The 23704-nt window shown below is 36.3% G+C and overlaps 1 protein-coding gene across 1 annotated transcript; it reads left to right on the forward strand.

The window, feature by feature from the left end:
• The first annotated feature begins 2434 nt into the window (after positions 1 to 2434).
• On the forward strand, positions 2435 to 4474 carry LOC124541510. Its single transcript, XM_047119426.1, has 3 exons — positions 2435 to 3092; positions 3181 to 3268; positions 4354 to 4474. Exons 1-3 carry the CDS (start codon positions 2507 to 2509, stop codon positions 4472 to 4474), a joined length of 795 nt encoding a protein of 264 aa, XP_046975382.1. The 5' UTR covers positions 2435 to 2506.
• The last annotated feature ends 19230 nt before the right edge of the window (positions 4475 to 23704 follow it).

Raw genomic sequence — 23704 nt, forward strand, 5'->3', positions numbered from 1 at the left:
ACTCGATATATTAAGCGTCGAAAACAACTATTGGATTTTGATTCGCGCTTTTATTTTATAAAATAGGGACGTTTGAAAATTACACTTATTTACTCTAAAATGAATGACAAACCAGGCCCTTCCAAGCGCTCTAGTAGCCGTTTAACTTCGTGTTCCCGTACTAAAAAAGCCCGTAAAATTAGTACATATAGTAGTGTGGAAGATTTTGAATATTCGAGTGAAGAAGATGCGTTTTCTCAATGTTGTGATGAAGACGATGTGAGCCGTGGAGAAGAAGGTAGCGATAACAGTGATGATAGTATTTTTGAAACTAGGCGCCGTAATCGAAGAGACAAACTTTAGCCGCCAGAATGTCAGAAGAGTTCAGAGCAAGTACACAATTTATTATTATGTGATAGAGAAGAACGCAAGGGTTGGGTTTAGCAAACTTCTGCACGATTTTGGGGAAACAAATTATTTTATATGTTAGAGGATTAGTCACTGATTACAAAAATACCACTCGCGTCCTGCGAAATTCTGCACCATTTTCGAGAAAATTAAGAAAACTATCATAACCTATAAACGCCGAAATACGTCAAATAGATCGTAATAACAGTTTAAGAGCAGGATAAGTGACATATTTTGCTCTAGTTCGACAAGGATGCAACATAACAGTGCTTGTCATATGTCAAAACGCTTAATTAATGTGTCAAAAGTCAAGATAGTGTTCTGTAAGAATTCGAATTTCATTCCGTTGTTTCTCTTTGACTCGCGCGAATGTGTTCTCCATTTTGTTTAATTTCTTTTAATTCGACGACTTTCGCTTTAATCTTGGACTCCGATTCTTTGCCTACACGACTACTTACTCGCTTATACACTCAGCGGCAGAAAATGTGGCCCAAACTCTAAAATTCTTATAACATGCAATTTTGGTGTTGCGTATGAGAATTTTAAGTGGCAGCGTATCGTAGCGTTAGTTTTTGTTAATTTATGAGTTTCAAAGTTATAAAAAAAGGTTATTTGTTTAACGTAAGTGACACTTAACGTTATTAAGTGTAAAAACGCCCAAAACTCAGTTGAGTTAAAGTTCGATATTCAAACGGTCGTGCATTTAACCCTTATTGTTTTATTTTTAATTTAATCTTTAGTCATTTTTCTTACTAAAAACTGAAAACTATGGCCTTAAGTTCAGCACAAATCGCTCAAGCTGTGTTACTTCGGAGTCAAGGTTTAACGCAGCGTGAAATCGCTGTATCTTTAAATGTACCACGTACAACTCTAAGATATGCCCTAAAAAGATACGATGAGACCGGCCTATACACGAGGAGACCAGGAAGTGGCAATATCAGATGCACATCAGCTCGAGATGACCGATTTATCATCCTCGCAATATTGAGAAATCGTTTCCTTACTGCGGGTGAAATAATGCAGCGTCTACAAACGACAAGAGGCGTCCGTGTAAGTGAGCGAACAATAAGAAGAAGAATGGAGGAACAAAACTTGCGTTCCCGAAGACCAGCACGAGGTCCAGAACTGCTCCGACACCATCGTGTAGCTCGACTTCAATTCGCTCGCGAACACGCTAATTGGACTCACGAGCAGTGGGCTAAGGTTCTGTGGACCGATGAATTCAGAGTAGCCTTAAGGCATCCAGATGGTCGCGAACGTGTGTGGAGAAGGCGAGGAGAAAGGTTTTTACCCACCACTACCTGGCAAACAGTAAGTTTTTATGGTGGCTCTGTTATGGTCTGGGCAGGAATAAGTTCAGACGCACGTACGGAGTTAACAATAATCGAAGGTCGCTTAACAGCAGTGCGATACATCGAAGAGGTCCTCCAAGAACATGTTCTACCATACATGGAATTTATTGGAAGCCAGGAATTTCTTTTAATGCACGATAATGCGCGACCTCACACAGCATTTTGCGTGAATAGCTACCTATCGGAGGTAGGAATTTCAAAATTGGACTGGCCAGCACGAAGTCCGGATTTAAATCCAATAGAACATGTATGGGACATGCTTAAAAGACGCATCAGATCCAGCATCAACCCTCCAGAGTCTATCAGTGATTTAAAAACCGCCTTGATAACCGCCTGGGAAGAAATACCCCAGGTTGACATAAAAAACATTATTAAATCCATGCCTGATCGCATGCAGGCAGTCATCAAGGCTAGAGGAGGCAATACCCGGTATTAATTTTAAGTCCCGTAAGTTTTTGTAATTTTTTTTTAAAACTTTCTTTTGTTTATTTTTTTCCAATTTTAGAGTTTTTTGTTATTTTTAAGATAAAAAATTAATTAATTGAGGTATTACTTTTTTTTTACTAAATATCCACTTTAATACCTTTAAATTTTATGTACAAAAAAAAAATACCCCTATTTCGTGTTTAATTTTGATGTTTAACCACATTATGTGTTTGGGCCACATTCTGTGCCGCTGAGTGTATATACTGGACACCGATTTTTTGCCTACGCGATTAACTGTTGCTATCATCCCGGACGAACGAACGTGGTGTTTAATAAATACCATGTCGCAGTGTACTGACTCACAGCCGTCGACAAGTCGCGATTTTTCTTCTGAAGAACCGCCAGTTAAACGTAGTCTATACGTTGAGGAAGTAAAAAAAATGTACAATTTAGCTAAGGTGATGCGCAAGCTTGGTACTCCCGAACAAGCTATTAGCTTCGCTGAAGAAAATAACATGATACCACAAACAAAGATGTGCCGCGTTCATAAAAAACCTATGACTGTCATATTTTCATCAAATAGAAATGTTGGATCTTTCGTCTGTTATAAAGGACCATGCCGAGGAAAGAACGTCAGCCGAGCAAAAGGAACATGGTTTGAGAATATTAAAGTATCACTAACACAAGTTTTTTATTTAATGTATGCATACTCTAACAAATGGAGTTATGCCATGGCCATTAAAGAAGATTTTAATGACGATGACCATTGCTTATCTAAAGCTACAATCTGCGACTGGTATAATTATTGCAGAGAAGCAGTAATAATATACCAGTTGGAGAAACAAACATTCAAGGGGAAAATTGGTGGACCAGGGAAAATAGTCCAAATCGATGAAAGCAAATTTGGAAAAAGAAAGTATAACAAAGGTAAGCTATAGCTATAACAAAATAAACACATCACAAATTCATAAATTATTTATGGCAAGCAATTTTAAATATTCTTTTTTTGTTTCAGGCAGGCATATTGAGGGACATTGGGTCCTCGGCATAATAGAAGATGGAAGTGAGGACCTTAGGCTTGAGGTCTGTCCGGAGAACATAAGGTCTGCTGATGTTTTGGTGCCCCTAATAAAAAAGCATGTCGCTGAAGGCACCATCATCCATACCGATTATTGGCGAGCATATGACGGATTACAAAATCATAATTATATTCATAAAAAAGTTAATCATAGTGATCCTGAAAATCCGTTTGTTGCCGCAGATGGCACGCATACACAAAGAATAGAAGCACAGTGGCGTGTCGTCAAAAGATTCTTTGCTAAAGATAATTATAATAATCGGGACAATTTTGCAGACCTTATAGTGGAATATTTATGGAGACGAGATATTACAAACCAAAAAGAAGATCCCTTCATTGCACTTATAAATGTTGTAAAATATGTATACAAATAATAAATGTAACATAATTAATTGATAATTGTTTTATTTGTACCTTATATAATTGACCTGGAATATATAATAAAATAGAAATAGAAAGGTTACACTTGTATATTAAACTTTTAATTGAAACTTAACTCAAAGCTGACTATTTTTACTCCGACTCTATGTAGTCTTGTCGGTCTTACCCCTAGAGTGTTTTTTAAGAATCCGAAGGCGCGAAGGGGGTGCAGCACCCGCCTGCTGTAACAAAGCACAGGCACGAAGTGCCTGTGCTTTGTTACGAAAGGCGAAGGTGCTGCACATCCCGTAGCGCCGAAGGCCACTGAGTTTCTAAATTGTTGATAAAATTTTAAGGTTAGAATTATGAGATTAGTTTTTGCCAATATCTCAAGAACGGAGCAAATTCGCATGATGGGAATGGTACAGGGGGATAGGGGGAATAGTCCCCCCCCTCCCCCCCCACATTACTCCCCTAGTGTAGAAGTTTTCTAAACCGCAACCGAACGCAATAAAGAGAAACTTACTCAAGAAGTATCTCCAGATTACCAAATGGCTACCTCCCCTTCTATCTTAGAAGTTTATGGAGAACTACCTCACATACCTGACAATTTACTGAATACTTCAGCAACTCCATCTGTATCCATGTTAATGTCCGATGCCCCTTCGTTTAATTTTCCTTGTGAAGATTTGCCACAAAGGTTACCATTAAACGAAAATGCACATTCGTCATTATTCTCGCAATCTACAGTTGTAAGACCAGACGAAGTACCATCTGGAAGTGGAGCTACATCTCTTTGGAGTACAGATGGGAGGATGAATATCATAGAGTTCACCAAAACCCAAGAATTGTTAGTGTCAGCTCCATCTGATCCATTTGAGACATTCCGCTTACTATTAGATGATAATATTCTAGATTTGATAGTGCGTGAAACTAATGTCAATGCCAATCGTGTACTACAGGCTCCAGGTGTCAAAAAATACTCTAGAATAACAGCCTGGAAAGAGTTAACAAGAGCTGACCTATTAATTACTACTAATACAAAAACTCAAATCATCTGGCCACACTGATACGTTTCTTACAATAAAGTGCATTTGAGATAAGAATATCACCGGAAACGTGGCATTGAATGTGTTAATACAGTTACTATTTATGCTGTAGCTAGGTGCGGGTGACATTTGCCTATATGACGTTGTATTGACGTATATCTGTCAGTACCATATGACTAGTGATGTAGCGTAATTCATTTTTATCACTAACGATACTCGCAGTATAAATAATATAGTACTTATATAATTAAAATCGGGTCTATGATTTTTTTTCGTAACAACATTTTTGCTCAATTCAATTCAATTCTTTGGTTAATGGACGCTGGACCAATGGGAGACAGTATTGTTCAGTGTTGAAAACCTAGGCCTAACCTAATAGGCTCTGATGGACGACGTAACGTCCTGCGGAGGCCAGGAGAATGCTACTCTCAGTGTAGCATTCGAGAAACAGTCCGATTTGATGGAGACTCTGCAATGTTTTGGGGAGGTACTTCTTTGCCGGGACGCACAGAGCTGGTTTTTTTCGGTAATCGTTCTGTTAATGCTGAAACTTACATAACGGACATTCTGGAGCCTCATGTGATGCCTTACGCTCGATATATTGGAGATAATTTCCAACTTATGCACGACAACGCACGACTTCACGTCGCTAGAATTGTTAAAGACTATCTCAGGGATATCGAAATTCATCAACATAATTAATAGGCTGGATTACATTTACAATAGGGTGGTATCTAATTGATCATCAATTTCTCTTGCTCGCTTGATGCCTGCACTTCGTTACGGCAGACGGAGGCTGATCCCCCTCCGCGCCTCCGGTTTTATAAAAAACACTCTAGGAGTGTCACAAACAAGATTTACATTGCTGGCAACAATTTTTACTATGCTGCAATTCAGGGAATGTAAAAAAGATAACAAGGGGAGACGATTTACTAAAGATGAGAAAATTATGGCACTGCATTTTTATAAACGGGGGCCAAAAGTTTATAGAATGCTGCAAAAATTTTTGTGCTGCCATCTCCATTCACTTTAAACAAAATTGTATCAAAAGCCAATATAAAATCTGGATTAAATGAAAATATTTTTCAACAGTTAAAGAAACAAGCATCACGGATGAAACCAAGCCACAAATTTGGACACATTAGTTTTTGTTGAGATGGCCCTAACACGTCACCTGGATTACAGCAGGCGAAATGATAAAATTACAGGGTTAGTGGATAATGGCGAAGTCGTTAGTAAAGAACTAACTGATCATGTATTAATATTTATGATTAGTGGAATATTGAAAAACTACAAACAGCCATTGTCCTATTCATTTTGTGCCGGCCGTACAAAAAAAGCTGAATTAGTATCAATGATTAAGAAAAGTATAAGAAAATTAAATGAAGGAAAAATTAAAACATGGAGTTTTTGAGGTGGACAATGAAGAAGTGGTTCCTTTATTTGATGTTCCACATTTAATAAAAGGTATCAGCAATAATTTATTGTATAAAGATTTGTCCTATACAATAGATGGCATAAAAATAACAGCAAAGTGGGACCACATTGCGAACATTTTTGAAATAACCCAACATATAAGGGAGTAAGATTAATTAAAAAGTTAAGTGAAAAACAATGTGATCCTGAAAAAGTGCCTAAAATGAAGGTTAAATATGCCAGTCAAGTTTTTAGTCACACTGTAGGGATAAATATGGGATTTTTAGCTGGTGAGTATAATAATTATGGTTAGATTTGTAGTTTATTTTAAATGATAAGATTACTAGTTGCTATAGTTTTCCCTTAAATTGAGATGGAAAACAAAATTAACCCTTAACCACCTAGCGTTGGTCACAGTGACTCCACGCGATATATTTTTTCAAATAATTCCGTTTCTACGCGGCCCACACGCCTGTGACTTCATGTACTTTTTCCCCTCCCTCTCCAGTTTGCGCCCTGCGCTCGACGAAGCAACACGTGCGCGCAGTGAAAAAATTCAGGTAAATATATTTCGTTTGCGGTCATGGTGACCGACGTTAGGATGTTACGTTACTATTTGTGTTAACATTTTTTTGTTGTTTTTTAGGTTTATTATGTCTGTACGCGATCAAAATATCAGTAGATGGTTGGAGGAGTGTGATTCAGATTCAGAGGATCAAAGGGACGTGCCGGAAATACCAAATGAAGATTGCAGTGACGTAGAAGATGTACCATTAGACCACGTCATTGATGGTGAGTGTCAATCGGACTCTGAAATTGATGTTTGTGAGTTAAGAGAAGATGATGATGATCTACCAGTTGATGATGCGTCTTCCGATGATGATGTTCCATTGGCAAGGTACAGGAATTATTACGGAAAAAATCGGTTCCGTTGGTCGTCTCAACCTCCAGTTTTGCGATCAAGGACTTTGCAACACAACATCGTTAGTCAACCTCCAGGATTGAAAAGGAACTTCAGAGATGTTTTAAACAGAAATACAACACCATCTGATATATGGAAGTTATTTTTTACTGATGATATGTTAGAAGAAATTGTTAAGCATACAAATGAAAAAATAAGAAAGATAAGACCTAACTATCAAATTCAGACATGTGTTTAAGACCTCGATGTAATAGAGTTAAAGGCTTTTATCGGTATGTTGTACTATACTGCAATTTTCAAAGAAAACCACACTCATTACACATGTTGGTACAGTACAGATGGCACAGGAAGAGAGATCTATCGATGTATAATGAGCAAAAACAGGTTCGAAACATTGCTAAATTGCCTTCGATTTGATGATGCAAGCACCAGAGATGAACGGCGTTGCACTGATAAAGCTGCACCTATATCTCAGCTATTTGATAAGCTGATACTAAACTGCAAAGAGGTTTATTCAATTGGCAGCTACGCTTGTATCGACGAGATGCTGGTGGGCTTTCGTGGGAGGTGCAGCTTCAAAATGTACATGCCAAAAAAACCCAATAAATATGGGTTAAAAATTATGTGCATGACTGACGCCAAAAATGGATACCTTGTTGATGGCTACCTTTATTTAGGAAAAGACTCGGATAGCCAAGGCTTGCCTGTTGAATATCAAAGACTGAACAAACCAACGCAAGCAGTTTTGCGATTGGTTACATCGATTGAAGGAACCCACAGAAATGTTACGACTGATAACTGGTTTACTTCTGTAGAGTTATTGAACATCCTAAAGCAAAAGCAGCTGACACTTGTAGGTACCCTTAAAAAAAATAAAAGAGAAGTACCTCCTCAATTTCTACCTAGCCGTCATCGCGACGTTGGCTCTTCAAATTTTTGCATTTACTTCAGATGCAACATTGCTATCATATGTACCAAAGCAAAACAAATCCGTACTTGTTCTCTCCAGCATGCATCACTCGCCCACCATCGATCCACAAAAACAAAAGCCAGAAATAATTACTTTCTATAATAGCACCAAAGGCGGTGTCGATACATTAGATCAGAAATGTTACATTTACTCAACTTCTCGACGCACTCAGCGCTGGCCAATGGCGGTCTTCTGCAGACTGCTGGATATATCTGCAGCAAATGCATACATCATCAGCAGCTTAAATCAATCTCAGAGAAAGGTGCCCAGATTGAATTTCATTAAGCGACTGGCTGAAGATCTTGTCGAACCTCATTTAAGACGTCGAGTAAACCAGTTTGGATTGCAAAGGGAACTTCAGAATACTATACGCCGGATTCTCAAAATAGATGAAGAACCAAGAACATCATCGGCAGACAGTTCTGACAAATTGGAAAAACGCAAAACTTGCTCAACGTGTGATCCAAAAAAGAAACGTAAAACATTCCATTTATGTTTTCAATGCAAAAATCCAATTTGCGTTGAGTGTTCTCAAAAAATGTGTGTAAGCTGCCGCGAGAAATTGTAAATATTTGGAGGCTGTAATTTTGTAATTTTTGTGATTTGATTGTGCCAATGATAGTTTTATATAAGAAATTACATATTTAAGTTACTAAAATAATTAAAAACTAAGTAGTTTTATTGAATGTTATTGCTCAGATCTCAACTCAAAAAGCCTATAGTTTGTTAAAATATTTGTAGGTCAACTTTCATAGATAATAATAATAAATAAAAAATGTTAACTTGAAGAGTCTATTAAAACAATTTAAAATAAAAACAACTGAAAAATATGATGTAGTTTTATTTTTACCAAATTATTACCTTTTCACCTTCATAATAGTACTTATACACAATCGGTCACCGTGACCGACGTTAGGTGGATGTGTTTCTAGAATACACGTTAGGTGGCCAAGGGTTAAAAAAGTCTTGCCGTATTTCTTTAGTATTGCTTGGAAATTTAATAAACTCCGAACGCAATCTTGCATAGCTTGTGAAACCAGTTTCTATGTCTATGTTCAAAGCAGTAGTAATTATTTATTTCAAAAGCAATCATATAGTTTGCACAAGTTTGCAAACTTGGTAAAGCCATTTATGATTGTGTGTTGTGATGGTCATATTCTAGATTGCCTTGGCCCCTACAAGGCTACAATGAATGATGCCTCAATAATGGCCAAAGAATTTAGTAGATCAGATGGAGTTATGCGGTCTTATTTCAGTGAAGGTGATGTCTTTATATTGGACAAAGGATTTAGAGATGTGGTGACCCAGCTTCGAAATTGTGGATATCAAGCACATATGCCCGATTCTTTATTCGAAGGCCACCATCAACTAACAACGGAACAGGCAAATAAGTCTCGTTGTGTAACGATGTGTAGATAATCGAGGTAATAAATGGTCGATTGAAACGTGATTTTAAATTATTTCGACAAGAATATTTTAATAAATCGGCAAAGCATCTCATGGAAGATTTTAGAATTGGTTGTGCACTTTTAAACAAGTTCCACCCTATTATTGAAGAAAAACCCGAATATTCGCAGTATTTAGAAATAGCAAAACAAAAATTAAACGAGCCCAATCATTTATCTCTCATTGTTAACAGAAAACAATTAAACAGAACTCACTTGGACCAGTTTCCGAGGTTAACCATATCTGATTTAAAAAGATTTGCTGTTGGATCATACCAGCTGAAACAGGCAAGATCCTACTCGGTGAACATATTCGTGAAAATAGCACATATATTGTTCAGATAAATGACTGCATTGAAGATGATTTGCCTTTAATACTAGGTGTAAATAATTATCTTCTTCGTGGCAGAATAAAATCCAGGCATGTGATTAGCCTAACTTAGTATACGTATCTATTGCTATATAAAAATGAAGAAACAAGAGACACATACATTTTTAAAGAATATTGTTACGAAAATGATTAATATTAAATAAAATATTTTTGGTATATTGCCTAATTGTTTTATTCCTCTCTCTCTCTCTTTCTCCATCTGAATCTTTCTCTTTCATTCTTTCAACAACTGTCATTGCTGGGCTTATTTTCAAACACATAGCGTACCTTAATATAGATTTAACAACTACTTTTATTATATTAATAATAATTTTATATTTATTAATTCCGGAGTTTTAGCCATGTTGTTTTAATTTTATATGTTTCTGTAGCATTATCACTATAAAATAAACATGAATTAAAGTTGACACAAAAAAAATTGTGGCGATACTAAAGTCCATAGTATTTTGGGCATTCTCCTTTAGTTTACACCGGCCTGGAGAACAGTGCACTTTTTTAATTAATTCAATCAATAGTGGCGCCTAAATTTTAACATTAAATCAGTGAAATTATGAATCCATTGGATTTAAAAACGTTCCTTTTTTCCCTAGCGACCAACGCTGAGTCTAACTGTCATATATTTTTTAATAAAGGTGTCCCAAAATTAACGCAAGATTTGAATTTGCCGCCATTTGTGCAGTGAAGTGTTGGCAACCCTGAAAAAAAAGCAATATGACAGTATAGGGTTATTAAAAATGGAGCGTTACACGATAGAACAACGTGTCTTCAATATTAAAGAATATTTCAAAAATAGTGAAAGCTTTGCGGCTGCAGTTCGAAAATTTCATACAAAATATGGAATAGTGTTTTAACTTCGTCAACTGTGTTGAAAAATTCATGGAGACTGGATCCGTTGGAGACGCCAAACACACTGGTCGTCCAAAAACAAGCCGTTCAAATGTGAATGTCGAAGCAGTGCGTGAGAGTGTTGCTGACAATCCTGGAACCTCAATTCGACGTCGTTGACAAGAATTGCAAATTACAAGAACCTCTCTACAGCGTATACTCACCAAAGATCTGTGTCTTCATGCTTACAAAATTCAATTAACACAACAATTGAAGCCTAATGACCATGCACAGAGAAGAGAGTTCGTTGAATGGATTGTTGAACATCAACAAATGGACCCTGATTTTTCGAGCAAAATCATCCTAAGCGATGAAGCACATTTTCATGTTGATGGCTTTGTCAATCGCCAAAATTGCCGCATTTGGGGTTCGGAGAACCCACATGTAATTGTCGAAAAACAAATGCATCCACAACGCGTGGCTGTATGGTGTGGATTTTGGGTTGGAGGCATAATTGGGCCATATTTTTTAGAAAATGATGCTGGTCAAGCAGAGACTGTTACTGGTGCTCGATATCGCGACATGATTACACAGTTCTTTCTGCCAAAATTGGATGATATTGATGTGTCCAATATGTGGTTTCAACAAGACGGTGCCTCATGTCATACAGCCCGTGAAACAATTCAATTACTGCATGAGACATTTCTAGGTCGTGTACTCTCTCGTTTCGGTGATCAAAATTGGCCTCCTAGATCGTGTGATTTAACACCATTAGACTTCGTTTTATGGGGTTATTTGAAATCACAAGTCAATCAATCGACGAAATTCAGCCACATTTATGCAGAATGGTCATGGAAAATTTCAACAAAAGAGTGCGCATGTGCATGCAAAGCCGTGGAGGCCATTTGTCCGATGTGTTATTCCATATATAACCCTATCCTATGTACTTTACGAGTCAATAAAAATATAACTATCAAAAGACTAAAAACGGCGTTTTCTATTTAATTCAATCTTGCGTTAATTTTGGGACACCCTATCGAATTGTCAATGTATCCAGAACTAGTGTATCCAAAAAAGACAACCACGAAAGTGGAAAATTGAATAGAACATACATAGTATTCCAGAATTTATCAATCCCATTCGTCCACAATCGACATATAATCACAAAACTAAGCCAATATCTATTTTCGAAAAGTTTTTCCCTGAGTATTTAGTACAAGTTATAGTAGAACAAACCAATAAATATGCAGCACAAAAAAATAGACAAAATTATACACCAGTATCAGCAGAGGATATGAAGGTGTACTTAGGACTATTGATTATGATGGGCCTTAACCCCTTGCCAGATATAGAGCTATATTGGTCAAATGATCCATTCTACAACAATCCTGAAATACTTAATTGTAAAATGACGATTCAAAAGTGCTTATAAAAGCCTACTTGAAAAAAGTTTATTTTGATTTTGATTTTAAGCTTATTAAAAGATTTAAGAAGATTACAGGGAACTTACATATTAATGATAATGAAAAAGAATATAGGAGCTCACCTGATTATGACAAATTGTATAAATTAAGACCCATGATAGAAGAACTAAATGAAGTTTACCAGCAAGAAACAGCGAATTCTAGTCAACAATCAATTGACGAATGTATGGTTAAATTAACTTTTAAGTAGTGACGTGGGTGTCTCACAGACGGCGCCTAGACAAATTTGAACCTTATTTCGTCAATTTAAGTAATTTACCTCCGCGCCTCCCGCTAGCTTCTCGATTCGTGATCCCGATTGGTCAGTCGAGCTCGCGCTCGCGTCGAGTGAACAGTGTGGCGTGTGTCACCCTTCGGTGTCCGTGAGACGTAAGGTCAGTATTAGTGTTTGTATTATTTTAGACGTCACGTCCGTGTTTATGTTAAATGTTCTAAGTGTTTCACAAACGTCACGTCAGCATTCATTTTATTGTTTTAGATGGCTGAGCCAAGTACTTCTGGAATTAGTCGTAAAAGAAGAAGGGTGGTGTCTAACCTGTCTCCAGACTTCGACAATACGATACAAACATGGTTAGAGCAAGAACTTGAGGGTGATTTTAGTGATGTAGATGACGATCAAGTCGATCCAAATTTTCAATTGGAAAGTGAACATGAAACGGAATCTGAGCAATCTGAGGTAGAACAAAATGAAAACATATTGCCTACAACACAGCCACGGGCCACAGTTGAACAAACACCACCAAATTTAGCAACATGTTCTAATCAATCTTCTGGTAGATATTATTATGGCAAAAATGGTTTTAAGTGGTCGACTGAAGAACCTATCAACAGATCTTGTCGTTCGTTGAGCCACAATATTGTTGAAATACCCAGAATGCAGTCAAGGACATTCACTGATTCTGAAAGCCTGTGGTCTGAATTATTCACAAATGCGATGATTGATCAAGTTGTTGACCATACTAATAAAAAGCTTTCTCAGGCACGTAATAAGTACAAAAATACCAATAAAGTTGAATTGCGGCCAACTGATCGTGAAGAAATGAAAGCTTTTATAGGTCTTTTATTTTACTCATCCGTCTTCAAGTCAAATCATGAGAATGCTAAATACATTTTTGCCACCGATGGATCTGGTCGTGAAATTTTCAGGTGCGTGTTATCCCAATATAGATTTCTAGTTCTCTTGAATTATATTCGTTTTGATGACATGAATGATCGACCTCAGCGACTCGAGACTGATCCGTTAGCTGCTATTTCTGAAATATTTGGATCATTTATTGCAAATTGTAAGACTGCATACACGCCTGGTACATATTTGTGCGTTGATGAGATGTTGGTACCTTTCAGAGGTAGATGTAGATTTATTATCTATATGCCAAAGAAACCCGCCAAATATGGAATTAAAATTTTAATTGTTTGCGATGCTAAAACGTTCTATGTTTATGATGGATACATATATCATGGAAAAAACTCTGATGGCGAAGTTTTGTCCGATGAAGAAAAAAAATTGTCTATACCGACTCAGAGTGTCCTACGCCTTTGCAAAGATTTTGAAAGAAGTAACCGAAACGTAACTGCCGATAACTGGTTTAGCTCTCTGGAGTTGATGGAACAGCTAAAAAATAGAGGTCTTACTTACGTTGGTACATTGAAAAAAAACAAGAGGCATATTCCACCAGAAATGCAAGCTTCTAAATCTCGACAGCCTGGAACTTCTTTGTTCGGATTCACAAAAGATTTACCATCGTATCCTACGTACCTAAAAAGTCAAAAGCGGTTCTGTTGATTTCCTCTATGCACCATACATCTGAATTAGATCCGGAAACCAATAAACCCCTAATTATCATTGATTACAATAGCACGAAAGGTGGAGTCGACGAAGTCGACAAAAAATGTTCTAATTATTCTTGTAGTCGACGTACTCGTCGCTGGCCTCTTGCAATTTTTTTCAGGCTATTGGATGTGAGTGGTGTTAATGCATATGTTTTATACAATAAATGTGATAATGTACCTGAAATACCTAGGGGCAATTTTCTTCAAGATCTTGCTCGGTTATTAGTTCTGCCACACCTAAAACGTAGAGTCTACAACGATCGCCTGCCAAGAGAACTAAGACTGACGATAAAGCGTATTCTTGGTGCTGATTTACCTCCGGAACCTGAAAGACCTACACCATCTGATGTACAATTAGTAAAAAAAACATGCAAAATATGTCCATCGCGGCTTAAGAGGCGTACTAAGTACACATGTGTAACATGTCGCAAGCCTATCTGTCTCGGATGTTCTAAAACTATTTGTATTGATTGCGCTGATACAATATAAATTTCAGGCCTAAATATAAGTACCTCTTACATCCCAATAATATTTCTTCTAGAGTATAGTCATTTTATAGCATTTCTAAGTATAAAAGTTCCTATATAATGTTAATTTTTTTGAATAAAAGATAACTCACAATGATAAGACTGTAATTTGATAAGAACTTTAAAAGTGTTGAATAAAGGCTATTTTTGAATAAATATATTTTCTTTTTTTACTCATTTTATTGGAAAACAGTGTCTTTACATGAATTTATAATTTATAAAATACAACTATGTTAAAATATACAAAATAATATCTATTATTGTTGTACGTCTGTGAGACGTCACATCAGCAATAATGACTTAACCAATCCACGTCAGTACTCAAAGGTTAAAGAGGAAGATAAGTAAGTAATGTTATATTTTTATGACTCAGTATTATTGACAAGCATAAATACACCAGAAACTTTTATTTTTTATTCCAGGTATATGTGCTACACCCAAAAATGTTGACAATGAAAAGTGGAAGCGTAAGAGTAATTGGAAGCCGAAATCACTGCGTTCCAGAAAACACAACACAAAAACAATTATGTAAGTTTTATTTAAGATTTGAATAAATAGATTCTTTATCTCAAAATAACTTTAAAACCAATATAGTGTTTATAATAAACAGGCTAATTAATTTATTTCAGTTTTCAATTCTCTGTACTTATTAAAAAAAATTTCAGGTGCTACACAGATGAAAAGGCCATTTGAAAGAGTGGCCGATTCAAAAATAGAACTTGCTGAGCTTCAAAAAACAATATTAGAAGAAATAATTAATAAAAGGAAGCAGTGGGCTTTTGAAGAAGAAAGGCAGCACAAAAGAGAACTGTGGGCGATGGAAAAAAAATTTTGACCAATAAATTAGAAAAATAATTGTTTATTTTTTGTTTAATTTGACCCTTAAATACAATATATTACAATTAACAAAAAAAAAATTCAGTAATGATGTAAAATAATCATTTATTAAGATATTTCGCACTCTTGCATCTCCCATAGTTTCTGATCTATTTTGATTGACGATGACATCATGTTCATCTGGTTCAACTACTTGCTGGCTTGTAAAATCAAAACGATCATCTCGCATATCAATAGCGATATTGTGTAACACTGCACATGCCACTATTACGGCCTGCACACGAGATATATATAATAATTTTTTTTTCGATAAAACAGGAAATCGATTTCTCCACACACCATATGACCTTTCTACCACATTTCTGCTTCTTATTTGGGACTCATTATATAGATGTTCTGCTGCAGTTACAGGATTATGGAGTGATGTTAGAAGGTATGAAGTATTTTCATATCCTTTATCACCAACAATCACGCTGTTACCAAATTCACCATTTATAAATCTTTGTTTTATATATATGAATTATTAAATATTGTTTGGTTATGCGCTGCTCCTGGCCATCTATACTATGTAAAAATCCAAAATCTTCATTTTTGCAGTCACTATGGTTTGTACATTAAAAGAAAACTGTGACTTTCTGTTTCTCCATTCTTCAGCATTGTTTCCACTTGAAATGAATATATAAATCTAAAATTCTGGAGTTCAAATAAATACAAAGTATATAAGGTAGTTTGATAGATAATATTACTTATTAATAGTAATAGTTAATTACATAGTTATAATGTTGTAATGGAACAAATGATTTATCTTTTCTGCAGATATTTCATACCTGGAGATTTTATAGGAACATGGGTACAATCAATAGCACCAATAAGTCTTGGAAATTTAGCTATTTTAAAAAAGTCTTGCCGTATTTCTTTAGTATTGCTTGGAAATAAACTCCGAACGCAATCTTGCAATAGCTTGTGAAACCAGGTTCTATGTTCAAAGCAGTAGTAATTATTTATTTCAAAAGCAATCATATAGTTTGCACAAGTTTGCAAACTTGGTAAAGCCATTTATGATTGTGTGTTGTGATGGTCATATTCTAGATTGCCTTGGCCCCTACAAGGCTACAATGAATGATGCCTCAATAATGGCCAAAGAATTTAGTAGATCAGATGGAGTTATGCGGTCTTATTTCAGTGAAGGTGATGTCTTTATATTGGACAAAGGATTTAGAGATGTGGTGACCCAGCTTCGAAATTGTGGATATCAAGCACATATGCCCGATTCTTTATTCGAAGGCCACCATCAACTAACAACGGAACAGGCAAATAAGTCTCGTTGTGTAACGATGTGTAGATGGGTAATCGAGGTAATAAATGGTCGACTGAAACGTGATTTTAAATTATTTCGACAAGAATATTTTAATAAATCGGCAAAGCATCTCATGGAAGATTTTAGAATTGGTTGTGCACTTTTAAACAAGTTCCACCCTATTATTGAAGAAAAACCCGAATATTCGCAGTATTTAGAAATAGCAAAACAAAAATTAAACGAGCCCAATCATTTAGCTCTCATTGTTAACAGAAAACAATTAAACAGAACTCACTTGGACCAGTTTCCGAGGTTAACCATATCTGATTTAAAAAGATTTGCTGTTGGATCATACCAGCTGAAACAGGCAAGATCCTACTACGGTGAACATATTCGTGAAAATGGCACATATATTGTTCAGATAAATGACTGCATTGAAAATGATTTGCCTTTAATACTAGGTGTAAATAATCATAATTAATTCTTCGTGGCAGAATAAAATCCAGGCATGTGATTAGCCGAACTTACTATACGTATCTATTGCTATATAAAAATGAAGAAACAAGAGACACATACATTTTTGAAGAATATTGTTACGAAAATGATTAATATTAAATAAAATATTTTTTGTATATTGCCTAATTGTTTTATTCCTCTCTCTCTCTTTCTCCATCTGACTCTTTCTCTTTCATTCTTTCAACAACTGTCATTGCTGGGCTTATTTTCAAACCATAGCGTACCTTAATATAGATTTAACAACTACTTTTATTATATTAATAATAATTTTATATTTATTAATTCCGGAGTTTTAGCCATGTTGTTTTAATTTTATATGTTTCTGTAGCATTATCACTATAAAATAAACATGAATTAAAGTTGACACAAAAAAATTTGTGGCGATACTAAAGTCCATAGTATTTTGGGCATTCTCCTTTAGTTTACACCGGCCTGGAGAACAGTGCACTTTTTTAATTAATTCAATCAATAGTGGCGCCTAAATTTTAACATTAAATCAGTGAAATTATGAATCCATTGGATTTAAAAACGTTCCTTTTTTCCCTAGCGACCAACGCTGAGTCTAACTGTCATATACATATTTTTTAATAAAGGTGTCCCAAAATTAAAGCAAGATTTGAATTTGTCGCCATTTGTGCAGTGAAGTGTTGGCAACCCTGAAAAAAAAGCAATTTCACAGGTAACAGTACAGGGTTATTAAAAATGGAGCGTTACACGATAGAACAACGTGTCTTCATTATTAAAGAATATTTCAAAAATAGTGAAAGCTTTGCGGCTGCAGTTCGAAAATTTCATACAAAATATGGTCGGAATAGTGTTTTAACTTCGTCAACTGTGTTGAAAAATTCATGGAGACTGGATCCGTTGGAGACGCCAAACACACTGGTCGTCCAAAAACAAGCCGTTCAAATGTGAATGTCGAAGCAGTGCGTGAGAGTGTTGCTGACAATCCTGGAACCACAATTCGACGTCGTGGACAAGAATTGCAATTTACAAGAACCTCTCTACAGCGTATACTCACCAAAGATCTGTGTCTTCATGCTTACAAAATTCAATTAACATAACAATTGAAGCCTAATGACCATGCACAGAGAAGAGAGTTCGTTGAATGGATTATTGAACATCAACAAATGGACCCTGATTTTTCGAGCAAAATCATCCTAAGCGATGAAGCACATTTTCATGATGATGGCTTTGTTAATCGCCAAAATTGCCGCATTTGGGGTTCGGAGAACCCACATGTAATTGTCGAAAAACAAATGCATCCACAACGCGTGGCTGTATGGTGTGGATTTTGGGCTAGAGGCATAATTGGGCCATATTTTTTAGAAAATGATGCTGGTCAAGCAGAAACTGTTACTGGTGCTCGATATCGCGACATGATTACACAGTTCTTTCTGCCAAAATTGGATGATATTGATGTGTCCAATATGTGGTTTCAACAAGACGGTGCCACATGTCATACAGCCCGTGAAACAATTCAATTACTGCACGAGACATTTCTAGGTCGTGTACTCTCTCGTTTCGGTGATCAAAATTGGCCTAGATCATGTGATTTAACACCATTAAGACTTCTTTTTATGGGGTTATTTGAAATCACAAGTCAATCAATCGACGAAATTCAGCCACATTTATGCAGAATGGTCATGGAAATTTCAACAAAAGAGTGCGCATGTGCATGCAAAGCCGTGGAGGCCATTTGTCCGATGTGTTATTCCATATATAACCCTATCCTATGTACTTTACGAGTCAATAAAAATATAACTATCAAAAGACTAAAAACGGCGTTTTCTATTTAATTCAATCTTGCGTTAATTTTGGGACACCCTATCGAATTGTCAATGTATCCAGAACTAGTGTATCCAGAACAAGACAACCACGAGAGTGGAAAATTGAAAAGAACATACATAGTATTCCAGAATTTATCAATCCCATTCGTCCACAATCGACATATAATCACAAAACTAAGCCAATATCTATTTTCGAAAAGTTTTTCCCTGAGTATTTAGTACAAGTTATAGTAGAACAAACCAATAAATATGCAGCACAAAAAAATAGTCAAAATTATACACCAGTATCAGCAGAGGATATGAAGGTGTACTTAGGAATGTTGATTATGATGGGCCTTAACCCCTTGCCAGATATAGAGCTATATTGGTCAAATGATCCATTCTACAACAATCCTGAAATACTTAATTGTAAAATGACGATTCAAAAGTGCTTATAAAAGCCTACTTGAAAAAAGTTTATTTTGATTTTGATTTTAAGCTTATTAAAAGATTTAAAAAGATTACAGAGAACTTACATATTAATGATAATGAAAAAAAACCAGATAGGAGCTCACCTTACATATGACAAATTGTATAAATTAAGACCCATGATAGAAGAACTAAATGAAGTTTACCAGCAAGAAACAGCGAATTCTAGTCAACAATCAATTGACGAATGTATGGTTAAATTCAAAGGGCGATCCAGTTTAAAACAGTACATGCCCAAAAAGCCGATCAAGCGAGGATTTAAATCCTGTGTGTGTGCGTGCATCATTGTGATGCTAAAACTGGCTATTTATACGCATTCCAAGTTTATACAGGAAAAGGAGACGACATGGAAGACGCAGGGGTAGGACACAATGTGGTCATGAAACTTGCAACAGGCCTTCCTGAAAACACATTGCTAGCTTTTGACAATTTTTTTACTGGCTGCGATCTGATGGAAGCCTTGTATGAAAAGAAAATTTTCGCTGTTGGCACAGTGAGAGCAAACCGAAAAGATCTTCCAGACATATTGAAAAGATTACGACCAAAACCTCTTAGGCTAGAAAAAAATCAATTTGCAGCTGTAACTGCTAAGCCTATTACAGCTATCAAATGACTTGATACTAGAGACGTTAACATTCATACAACTGCCCACCATCCAACTGACACAGTATTAGTATAACGAACTCAAAAAGATGGAACAAAGAAAGAAATTCTTTGCCCCAAAGCTATCGTTTGTTAGACGCTTATTATGGGCGGAGTTGATCATTTTGATCATTTCCGATCGTCATATCCGATTAATCGTAAGTGTTGAAAGTTCTGGATGCGATTATTCTTTTTCATGTTTGATGCTTCAATAATTAACAGTTATATAACATATAATACTACTCACATTGTAAATAACCATTCCCATAGAGAGTTCAGGCTACGATTAGCTAGATAGCTGGTTTCAAAATTTTACCAGTAAAAAAAATCGACAGGTCGTGTTCAAAAACAAAAAAGGCTCTCTCTAACTTCGACGTGCCAGATGAAATTCGCCTCCTCAATGTTGGGATCCACCTTCCTGAAGAAGGAAATACCTACAAAAAGTGTAGATTCTGCAGCACCAAGAAAGAGGAAAAGTGAACAAAAAATACTTTGCACAACCTGCAAAGTTGCACTATGTGCAAAAAAATGTTTTAAATCAATCCATGAAACTTTTGCTCAAAACTAATTTTGATTTGATTTTTTGTAATAAACCATGGTTGTCATACTTTTTGTTTTAATTACTTATCTCCTTGTTAAATTTAATTCAAATTTACAATTTATTCAAAACGCTATACATTATACAAATATAACATATTTATTACGCAATTATGCATATATGTATATTGTATATGTGACGCACACTCTTTTGCAGTATGTAATATTTTATAATCATATTTTTTCTTAGAAAACTAAATTTCACGGGCAAAGACAGAAGCCAGCACTATATTTGAATAGATATAAAATAACTGAAAATACATGCTACCGTAAACAGGCAAGGGGAATTATTTTCCCACTTTTTGACTAACAGCAACTTAATTACGGGCAAAGGGAATTATTTTCCCACTGCAAAAAAGGGTTTTCCCCCCTCTCCAACCCCCTTTAAATATATTTTTGGAATCCCCAGCAATGAGTTGCCCTTAACACGCCTCTTATTTAAATCAAAGTATTACAGAAGCTCGCGCCTTATTAAGGGTTAACCCTCCTAGTATCTGCATCTACGAGGATGGTCTGAAAAGTTTCCGACCTCAACGTGAAGATGGCAACACACATCAATTAAAGTCAGGGAATGTAATTGTGCATCTTTTGACAGCAACACTTCAATATATATGTTTTTGAAAGGAAATACCCCTACGCAAAAAGCAAAATCTGTTTTTTCGGCTGGGAAAGTGATGGCGACTGTTTTTTGTGATAGCCATGGAGTTATCCAAATCGATTATCTTCAAAAAGGGAAAACCATTACAGGAGCATACTACGCATCGTTACTTGACAAGCTGAAGGCAGAAATTGCGGATAAACGGCCGTTGCCATGGCGAAAATCCATGAATTACGGTTTGAACTGCTTGACCATCCACCTTACTCACCAGATCTAGCCCCAAGCGACTTTTTTCTGTTCCCTCAATTAAAAACTGCGCTCGGAGGACAAAGATTTTCGTCAAATGAGGAGGTAATCACCTTCGTGAACGATTATTTTGCAGAGAAGAATGCTGAGAGAGATGAAGAGATGGGAGCATCGCTGGGAGAAGTGTGTAGAGTTACAAGGAGACTATGTAGAAAAATAAAAATAAATTTTAAGAAAAAAAATCTTGTATCTGTGTTAGGTCGGAAACTTTTCAGACCACCCACCCTCGTATATAAGCTATAACAAGTGTGCAAACTTGTTTTTACGATCACTGGATCACAACTTTGTTTTCAATACACGTCCAGTGCGATTAACGGTCGTCAAAGGAATGTTACCGAAATCGTATCGCAGCAATTCGTGTCAACTTTTGGTATGTCCTAAATAGGAGAACACAACTTTTCAAATATTGTACAAAGCGGATATCAATCTGAAACTTTTCGTAACGAAAAAACATATTTTTCGTTAAATGTGCAAATCTGTGTTAAGCATCCGAATGTAATAGCAAGATGACCAGAATCTGTACAGAACATTACGATTATTAATGACTCTCCTTTATTTGCACCATTTTAGCGCAGTGAGTACGTAAAACAGATTGGGTTCTGTATAGAAAATATTACAATGGAAAAATATTATATTAATAGAACGCTACATTATTGATTGGACTCACAAGACCTTTTTCCACCACGGAGAAAATGCTAGATCTATTAAAAAATGCGTGTGCCAACGGCGAGCAGAGAAGGAGCGTGTCAAAACAGTCGCCATTCATTTTCTTGAAAGAGTTGAGGCCAGAATAGTCCGCAGACTCGCACATCAAAGCGAGTACCAGTATTTTGACGTGTCTGAATCGTGGAGACTGTCATTCAAGGTAATAATTATTGTTTTTAAATGAGTAGTTTTAGGGCCTTTCTTTTGTTATCTTATCATCAGAAGTACAAAAACTAATAAATATTTTAAGTATTTTGTAGATGAAATCCAAGGAGACTTGTCAACCCATGTTGACAGTCAGCCTGAAAAACAAAGATTATAGGTCGGAGGTTATCACTATGTGGAATTTGGCGAGAGTAATCAATAAATTGGGCACTCGTGAGCAAGGCATTGCCTTTGCTGAAGGGCAAGGCTTAGTGGAACCAATCAAAGAATGCAGAGTACACCGAGTGCCCTTCCACGTCGATTATAGTGCTAACACCACTGTCGGCATGTTTTATTGTACGAAAAGAACATGTAAAAATAAATCTAGGAAAACAAGAACTTTAGGGACTTGGTTCGAAGTTGTGAAACTGGATTTATTCCATGTTTACTTTTTGATGTATTCCTATGCACACTTATGGTCGCAAGATAAAGTAATTTTAGTAGACCCGTTGAAAGATGAGAAGCAGCAATGCTTAAGTCGGGCTACCATCTCTGATTGGTACAGTTACTGAAGAGAGGCACTTGTCATATACCAATTAGATCAACAAAAAAATTTAGGAAAGATTGGTGACCCAGGAAAAATTATGCAGATAGATGAAAGCAAATTTGGCAAGTAGAAATACAAGGTGTCTCAAAAGAAATTTTATATTTATTTAGCTTACTGCGTGAGCGCAACGTATCCGAGGGGCGCGGGGGTTATGTCAATCGGTAGCCTGGCTCTTGGGAATTCAATCGCTATGGAGCGTTTCTCGGGAGCAGACCGCGCGTTGTGCGTGCGAGAGTTTTACAAAAACGGTGATTCGGCGACTGTAGCGCGTAGAAAATTCTGCAGTATTCGAGGTTTTCGACACTTAAATGATGCGCCAAGCATTCCTCTCATTCGACATTGGGTTAAAAAGTTTGAAGAGACCGGTACAACGCTAGATAAATCAAAATCCGGGCGACCTAGGTCATCAAGAACGGTAGAAAACGTGGAGAATATTAATCAGTCTGTTCGTGACGACCCGAACCTTTCAATTCGGAAGCGCGCAAGTGCTTTAAATGTGCATAGATCATCATTACATCGCATCATGCACAAAGACCTAAAACTGCACCCCTACAAAATTCAATTGGTGCAAGAATTAAAGCCCGAAGATGCCAGTCAGAGGCTTCATTTCGTAAATCAGATGATTGAGCGATTTTCAACGTTTACCAACATTTTGTTTTCGGATGAAGCTCATTTTCATCTTAATGGCCACGTAAATAAGCAGAACTGCCGCTACTGGAGTGCAACGAATCCAAA

Source organism: Vanessa cardui, chromosome 28 (assembly GCF_905220365.1).
Source record: "Vanessa cardui chromosome 28, ilVanCard2.1, whole genome shotgun sequence".
NCBI classification, from domain to species: domain Eukaryota; kingdom Metazoa; phylum Arthropoda; class Insecta; order Lepidoptera; family Nymphalidae; genus Vanessa; species Vanessa cardui.

Coding starts and splice junctions, on each gene's coding strand:
- LOC124541510 (XM_047119426.1), top strand. CDS start 2,507: ATGTCGCAGTGTACTGACTCACAGCCGTCGACAAGTCGCGATTTTTCT. Junction 3,093..3,180: donor AAAAAGAAAGTATAACAAAG/GTAAGCTATAGC, acceptor TTTTTGTTTCAG/GCAGGCATATTGAGGGACAT. Junction 3,269..4,353: donor GTCTGTCCGGAGAACATAAG/GTCTGCTGATGT, acceptor CGCAATCTACAG/TTGTAAGACCAGACGAAGTA.